The sequence below is a fragment of the Perognathus longimembris genome, chromosome 14, assembly GCF_023159225.1.
Source record: "Perognathus longimembris pacificus isolate PPM17 chromosome 14, ASM2315922v1, whole genome shotgun sequence".
Lineage (NCBI taxonomy): Eukaryota > Metazoa > Chordata > Mammalia > Rodentia > Heteromyidae > Perognathus > Perognathus longimembris.
The window spans coordinates 9,309,819-9,318,523 of NC_063174.1; the positions used below are offsets into that span (position 1 = coordinate 9,309,819).

At 41.4% G+C, this 8,705-nt stretch overlaps 1 protein-coding gene across 1 annotated transcript; it reads left to right on the forward strand.

Annotated features, from left to right (window-relative positions):
* Positions 1–637: 637 nt before the first annotated feature.
* On the forward strand, positions 638–1,546 carry LOC125363102 (cytochrome c, somatic-like). Its single transcript, XM_048362105.1, has one exon. The coding sequence runs from the start codon at positions 707–709 to the stop codon at positions 1,013–1,015; it is 309 nt and encodes a 102-aa protein (XP_048218062.1). The 5' UTR covers positions 638–706; the 3' UTR covers positions 1,016–1,546.
* Positions 1,547–8,705: the final 7,159 nt, after the last annotated feature.

Consider the following 8,705-nt stretch of genomic DNA (forward strand, 5'->3'; position numbering starts at 1 on the left):
TCAAGCTCAGAGCTGCTCTGCATAAGGGAGAACAATTCCACGGGGTCGTTCACCTTTCTCCTCCCTGGCCTGTGTGGACCCAGTAAAAGACAACAGAGTTTACCATTGAGATCTGACTGCCTCTGGGAACTATAAATACAGACCATGTAAATTGGGCTAAGGTGCACACAGATCTAGTGGGTTCGCAAATGACAGGCAGCTTGAGACCAATGGGGGGCGGCGGGGAGAACACTGGGGTGAGGAATGCCAGGCTAGTGAGCCATATATAAGGCCCTGGAAATCATCTGGTACATGATGGGACAGACCCTTAGGCTGCTTGTGGCTGCCCACGGTTGTCTGGCTTTCTTGATCCAAGGGATAATATAAATATCCAAATGGCCCTTGGCAGAAAAAATGGTTCCCCACGCCGTGAAATACATTCTAAAAGGTCCAGTTCCCAGCTAGTAAATGAACCGAGGAATATTTCCACTCTCTATCAGAAATTCCATGCACTGTTAGCATCTGAAATGACACATTTAGCTGGCCTGCAGTTTACGTTTGAGACTACTGCTCAAACTTTGTATTTTTTCATGATTGATACCTCTTCACTCATTTAGAAATATCAAGTGTTGTTTGGGAGCCAGACATTAAGAATAGTAAGAGAGAGCGGGACGTCTGGCTTTCGAGCTGCTGTCTGCTGTAGTAGCGACGGAGGAGCGAATTTAAAATGGGTGATGTTGAGAAAGGCAAGAAGATTTTTGTTCAGAAGTGTGCCCAGTGCCACACCGTTGAAAAGGGAGGCAAGCACAAGACTGGGCCTAATCTCCATGGTCTGTTTGGTCGGAAGACAGGTCAAGCAGCTGGATTCACTTACACAGATGCCAACAAGAACAAAGGAGTCACCTGGGAAGAGGATCCACTGATGGAGTACTTGGAGTACATCCCAGGAACAAAAATGATCTTCGCTGGCATTAAGAAGAAGGGAGAAAGGGCAGACTTGATAGCTTACCTCAAAAAATCTACAAATGAGGAATAGCCACTGCCTTATTTGTTTATTGCAAAACAAATGTCTCATGGCTTTTTTAATGTGTACCATAATTCAATTGATCTCTAATACCAGATTTCATATCATGAATGGCTGGCAGAATATTTTTGGGCAGTCCTGATTTAAGTAAAACTGGCTTATGGTTAAGTGAATGTGATCTTTAAAAAAAAAATACTGTCATTTGTTCCCCTTTCTGTGATATGATTGGACTTACTAATGTTCAATTTTTCAACAAGTTAGGGAATACCATCTCCAAATCTGTCAGATTGGTTTTATATTCAGATTTATATAGCTAACTATGAGAACATCTTTTAAACATGGGGGGAAATCCCTTCACTGATAATCAAGCAAAATTAACCTGTTTGAATTTGTGATCATTAACTTGTTAAAGGCAGTGGTTGAAGATGAGGAAGCAATGTCTATATTTTTGGTCTTCACTAAGCCAATTTAATTACAATTCCCTGTCTCTGAAATCTGCCTTTTACTTATTGAAAAGATATTTTAGTGTGGCTTATGTATAAATGTCAAATAAAGAATATTTAACACTTCTCACATTTTACAGTTGGTCTGTAAGTTCAGATGCTTAAAAGTGACTGTGATAGATACAATAGATACAATACCCACTTTATTTTTGAATACTAAGACAAAGTTATAATTCAGGATTTTCTTTATGCAGCTATTCACAAGTTTTTGTGGAACTATTATGTATGTGTGATTGATAGTGGTGCTTTTTGCCAACTTCTTGGAGAAAAGGATTGAGATTTATGTGGCCATAAGACTTAAGGTAATTAAAGACAATATTACGTGATAAAAAAGAATAGTAAGTCAGGGCTGGGAATGTGGCTAAGTGGTAGGGTGCTTGCCTAGCATACATGCAGCCCTGGGTTCGATTCCTCAGCACCACATAAACAGAAAAAGCTGGAAATGTCTGTGGCTCAAGAGGTAGAGTGCTAGACTTGAGCAAAAAGAAGCCAGGGGGCTGAGAATATGGCCTAGTGCTAGAGTGCTTGCCTCCCATACATGAAGCCCTGTGTTCAACTCCTCAGCACCACATATATGGAAAAAGCCAGAAGTGGCGCTGTGGCTCATGAGGTAGAGTGCTAGCCTTGAGCAAAAAGAAGCCAGGCACAGTGCTCAGGCCCTGAGTCCATGCCCCCAGACTGGCAAAAACAAAAAGAAAGAAAAAGAATATCAAGCCAATTGGATAGAGATGTGTCTTCAAGAAGTCAATTAAGAAAGAGAGAGACACGAACTGACTGCGGCTAAGTGTAGAAAAGGACATATTTATGTTATGCAATAGCTCAGAGAAATGTCAGATTGGGATTGTGAAAGGCTGATGGAAACTAGTGCTTGAGCTGAGTATTGATGGAAAAGTAGGAATAGAAAAACGAATGATGCTAGGGAGGAGAGGGAAAAAGAGAATCCGAGCACAGAAACATGGCATTCTTACACAAAAGCTTTCTACTTCATGGCTAGAACTAAGAGGCAACCACTGGTTGGGGTCCTGTGAACATATCAAGATTTTCATTCATTCTCAGCACATCTTTCAAATCTTTATGAATAAGCCCAGCCTTGGGATAGCCATTGATGCAAGTGTTGGAAGCAAGGGAAGGCCCATGAACACCACCCAACCTCAGAACCTTCTGCCCAGAAAGAAGGAGCATAGAAAAGCATGTCAGCTCAGGGTTTCTGGCCTCTGAAAAGTAGAGCCGTGTGCAAAAGCTAAGTGGCACAATTAGGTCTGAGTTGAATGTAGAAAAAAAACAGTGCAAACTATGACAAAAATAGTCACCTAGTTGTATTCACAAATAAGGTCAGTGCCTGACTGGCATCTAATTAATACAACAATGTAGCCAGCATTTATTATAGCTCTGGTTACCACCTGTTTTTGTATTTGTGACAAAGTAATAGTTCTTACATGAGTATGACAAATGAACATTTGCACTTGCCAATTTGTATATGCTTTTTATACCACAAGAAACATATACTAGCTAGCACTTTTTTCCAGGAGTGATATTCTTAAGCCCTCTGGTTCTTTTCTCCCTCCATTCTCCACAATGCTTTGAAATGCTCCAAAGATTCTTCCTCTCCCAACTATCACAGCCCTCTACTTGGCACTTCACGTTTCCTGCCAGCCTCAAGAGTCATTTTTAATCCATAAGGCTACTCCCTCCACTTGAACTTTGGATATTACCTTCTATCAAAGGTTCTCTAAAATATCCTCTCCACTTTACTTCCTGAACCTTAAAAACAATCTCAATCTTTATGGCCCTGTTGAACTATTCCCAACCTCCTTCTCCTATGACTCATTCACATCCTTGTTGGAATAAGAGTAGGAAAAGGAGTAGGAAAAGAAAAAAAAAAAAAAAGGCCAGCCTTGGTTTCTCCCATACTGCCCTGTCCAACCTCATCTCGGAGTTCCATCCCCTTGATTTCCTTAAGAAAACCTATTTTCTTCCTCATCCCTAAAATCCTACTGGCCTTTCTGCTTCTCAAAACTTACACCTGTTCTCAGTTTCTTCCTGCCACCCTCTCAATCCCAAATATCTCTTCATGCATTTAGTACTGTTGGTAGAATATATTTAAATATCATTAAAGAAATAAGCTATCTTTAACACAAGAAAATCATTTTTTCGAATACCCATCTTCACTGAGGAGAAGAGGAAAGAGAGAAAAGAGGCTATCCAGATGAAGACTGAGGAGACTGCTGCTTGGGAAGTCAGAAACAGGATGCAGAAGAGAGAGCCAGAAACCCCAAGGATGCTAAAGAGGTTGAGGAGGCAAGAAGGCTGAAGAAATAAAAATGGCTGAGGAAGCGGAAGAATTGAGGCTGCTGCAAGAAGAGGAAGATAGGGAACTACTGGCCAGAATGATAAGATCCTGCCGTTTTGCTTTGTTTTTGCGGGTTTTGCGGGTTTGAACCCAGGGCCTTGAGCTTGTTTGCATGGCTTGCTTGTTTCGTTGGTGCTCCACTGTTTGACTCATGCCTCCAACCCAGTTTTTTTTGGTTTTTGTTTCATTACTAGGGTTTGCCTTCAGGGGCCTTAGCTTCTTTACTCAGGGCTGACGTTCTACCACTTGATCCACAGCTCCACTTTCGGCTTTTTGATGTTTAGTTGGAGATAAGAGTCTCTAAGGTCTGTTAGGGCTGTCTGAACTTCAATCCTCACAACTCAGCCTCCTGAGTAGCCAGGATTACAAATGTGAGCCACTGGTGCCCAGCATCCAGTTTAACTTTTTGCGGGTAATTTTAGAGACAGGGTCTCGCAGACTTTTCTGCCCAGGCTGGCTTTCAACCTGTGATCCTGAAGATCTCAGCCTTTGGAAGTAGCTAGGATTACAGGTGTAAGCCAGCAAGCCCAGCCCTTGGCATTTACTAAAGCTTTTGACAACTCCCAGGGATGCAGATAGAATAATTTACCTCAAAGTCTTGCTAAGAAAAGGTAACCATTTTGACAGGTGATCATCAGTTTTAGGGTGCTTAATAAGACCCTAAACAGCAGATGTCGATTTGGCTGTTTTAGGAAGGTCCTTATATTGCCCAGCAATTCACCTCTGAAACAGAATTCTACAAAAGAATCATTTGAAAAGTGAAATAACTTCCCTTTGATGACTCTTAAAAAGTACATCCAGTAGGTTTGAGATTATGTTTTGTGATCTGGACATAATTTAATTGAAGGTTCTAGAAGTGTTTATTCCAAACCTAAGTTGGAGGTGGTTTACAGCTATCTGTTTAAACTGAACATCTGCTCATTAAAGCAAATTAGTGTTCGCTGTCATTGAGGCTACAATGCTGAGCTTCTACTAGGAAATCTCAACCCCATCTGGAATGCTCATTATGTAGGCCAGCTGCCTCATATCATTATATTACAACACGTATTATCTCATTATCACTTTATTAATTATGAGTACAATAAATCTGAATTATCTGACACTGCCCTAATGCACTATAATTTTATAAATTATACATAAATAAAATATATCATTGCCCTAACATGTCCTAAGAATCAGTCTTTCTGATATCCTCACAACATAAATCATTTAGCAAGCTAGACTAATATGACATTCAACTAGTTTCAGAACTACCTGTTGCTAGATGCCAGTGGCTCATACCTATAATCCTAGCTACTCTAAGGATCAAGATTTGAAGCCAGTCCAGTCAGGAAAGGCTATGAGACTCTTCTTTAAATTTTTTATTTTTATTGTGAAGGTGATGTACGTAGTACATTTCTTTTTGAACAGTGTCAACTTTTCCAACTTTTCCTTTTCTCTCAGTTTTTCCCTCCATCCCCCCTTCTCCACAAGTCGTATAGTTCATTTTCAACATAGAGTCTAGTGAGCGTCACTGCTGTATTTTTCGCCCTTTCTCCCACCATTTCTGTGCTCTCCCTTACCCTCCTCAAAACAGATAAACTTACATACAAGACAAAAGGTACAGAAATCAAAAACAGCAACAAAGGAGGGGAAAATAACCCAAAAAAAATCTTGTTTCTATTTCTTGGAGTTCATTTCAATAAACATAATTTTATGTGATCATGTGCACATAGCTAGACCTCAGTATAAGGCCATATACCATGAAAATATTACAGGAAGGGATAGGAAAAGCTCAGGGCTCCTTGGCATGGGTCAAAACTTCCTAACTAAAGATCCAGAATCACAATAATTTTTTTTAAAAACTAGATAAATAGGATTACATCAAACTGAAGAACTTCTGCATGGCAAAGAACATAGCTAGTAAGATAAATAGAAAGCCCACAGAATGAGAGAAGACTTTTACTAGCTTTGCATCAGACAAAGGCCTCATATCAAAAATATACTGAGAGCATAAAAAAAAATTAAACCCCCTAAAAACAAACCCTCAAAAAAACAACAACCCAATTAGTAAATGGGCTAAAGTCTTAAACAGAGATTTTTCAGAAGAAGTAAGAATGGCCAATAGACACATGAAGAAATATTCAACATCTCTGGCCATAAAAGAAATGAAAATCAGGGGCTGGGAATATGGCCTAGTGGCAAGAGTGCTTGCCTTGTATACACGAAGCCCCGGGTTTGAGTCCTCAGCACCACATATATAGAAAACGGCCAGAAGTGGTGCTGTTATTGAGAGAGAGAAAAAAAAAAAAAAAGCCAGGGACAGTGCTCAGGCCCTGAGTCCAAGGCCCAGGATTGGCCAAAAAAAAAAAAAGGGGGGGGGGCTGGGAATATGGCCTAGTGGCAAGAGTGCTCGCCTCCTATACATGAAGCCCTGGGTTCGATTCCTCAACATCACATATAGAAAACAGCCAGAAGTGGCGCTGTGGCTCAAGTGGCAGAGTGCTAGCCTTGAGCAAAAAGAAGCCAGGGACAGTGCTCAGGCCCTGAGTTCAAGGCCCAGGACTGGCCAGAAACAAAAAGAAAAGAAAAAGACTTACAGATCAATATATAAACTGTAACTACATTGTCAATCGGCAGCGGCGTCTGCATAGTCACTGCTTACTGGAGGAGTAAAGAGGGGACTGTGCATGTACCCACCAGTGAGCTCGACAGGACAAGCATTGGACCTTTCTGTCTTTATCTGAGAGAAAGTATATTCTCTTTTTCTTTTTTTTTGGCCAGTCCTGGGGCTTGGACTCAGGGCCTGAGCACTGTCCCTGGCTTCTTTTTGCTCAAGGCTAGCACTCTGCCACTTGAGCCACAGCGCCACTTCTGGCCATTTTCTGTATATGTGGTGCTGGGGAATTGAACCCAGGGCCTCATGTATATGAGACAAGCACTCTTGCCACTAGGCTATATCCCCAGCCCAGAAAGCATATTCTCAACAAATGCTAGCTACATGGGTAAATAAAAGGATGAAGAGCCACAAAAATAATACTTAGCATCAGAAAAATAAACATATGTGAACCAGACATTGTGATACATAGTCCCCAAACTCAAAACCCTCAGGAGGGAGATCACTTGAGCCTGTGAGTTCAAGACTAACCCGGGCAATATTGTGAGATGTAGACTCAACAAACAAACAAACAACCGTTTTTTGTTTTTTGTTTTGTTTTGTTTTGTTTTGTTTTGTTTTTTGCCAGTCCTAGGGCTTGGACTCAGGGCCTGAGCACTGTCCCTGGCTTCTTTTTGCTCAAGGCTAGCACTCTGCCACTTGAGCCACAGCGCCACTTCTGGCCGTTTTCTGTATATGTGGTGCTGGGGAATTGAACCCAGGGCCTCATGTATACGAGGCAATCACTCTTGCCACTAGGCCATATCCCCAGCCCCTAAACAACAGTTTTTTAAAGTTACTGTTATTAACAATGAAACTATACTGACAGTATCTATTTTGCCCCATAGTAAACATCTAATAATATTCAAAAACTGAAAAAAATACTATTAGATATGCACACTTTAAAAAATAGTATCAATCTCAGGCTGGAGGTATAGCTCAAATGGTAGACACCAGCCATGAGCACAAAAGCCCAGTAATCACAAGGCCCTTAGTTCAAACCCTAGTATAAGGAAAAATACTTTTATTATACTTAAATTAGATGTCAGGTGAAATTTTACATTTTAAAAGTATAAAGATCACAGTGTCATCATCCCTTGATTTTAAAACAGTTAAAAAGAAGTTATAGGGCTAGGAATGTGGTTTAGTGGTAGAATGCTTGTCTAGCATACGTGAAGCCCTGGGTTCGATTCCTCAGTATCATGTAAACAGAAAAAGCCAGAAGTGGCTCTGTGGCTCAAGTGGTAGAGTTCAAGGCTTGAGCACAGAGAGGCTCAGGGACAGAGCCTAGACTCTTGAGTTCAAGCACCAGGACTGGAAAAAAATAAAAAAGGAGCTCTATTTAAGCAATAATGGTTAACTAATTAAGCCAGAAATTATGGCTTAGCCTGGGATAAAGATAGAAATCAAAGGTATAAAAAAAAATCAGATAACTGGAAAGTTGTTTGAAAACAAAACAGCAAGTAGGTATCTAATTTGCTGGTACTCTAAGTACTTGATAGGTTGGTCAGCAAAACAACAAAAGAAAAGCTTCTTGCCTGCCTTTCTTTGTACCTTTTTTTTTTTTTTTTGGTCAGCCCTGGGGATTGAACTCAGGGTCTGAGCACTGTCCCTAGCTTTTTGCTCAAGGCCAGCACTACATCACTTGAGCCACAGCGCCACTTCTGGCCTTTTCTATACATGTGGTGCTAAGGAACAAACCCAGAGCTTCATGTATGCCAGGCAAGCACTCTACCACTAGGCCATAGTCCCAGCCCCCTGAGCTTCCTTTTGCTCAAAGCCAGCACTCTACCCCTTGAGCCACAGCGTCACTTCCAGCTTTCTCTGTTTATGTGGTGCTGAGGAATTGAACTCAGGGCTTCACGCATGCTAGGTAAGCGCTCTACCCCTAAGCCACATTCCCAACCCTGGGCCTTTTCTTTCATCTTTCTTAGGCCAGGCCTGCTCAGCTCAGAGTCACTTAATGAACTTTGTCAATGGATTGGCCACATGATGTGTGGAATCATCAAGCACAGATGGAAGGCACCAACCCAGAGAGCAGCTCCTGCCCCACAAGGAGATCTTCCCATCACTCCCTTCAGCAGCAGGCTGCCTTGATTTTCACGCTTCTTATTTCCACAGCACCTGCCCTTTCCCCGCATATACTGATGCCCTCAAATAAGTCCTTCTGATAGAATCCAGCTCTCTTCCCAACTTGCCCAACTAGATCTTTGT

What these genes read in the sequence shown, in the direction of transcription:
- LOC125363102 (XM_048362105.1), top strand. Translation starts at nt 707, where the DNA reads ATGGGTGATGTTGAGAAAGGCAAGAAGATTTTTGTTCAGAAGTGTGCC.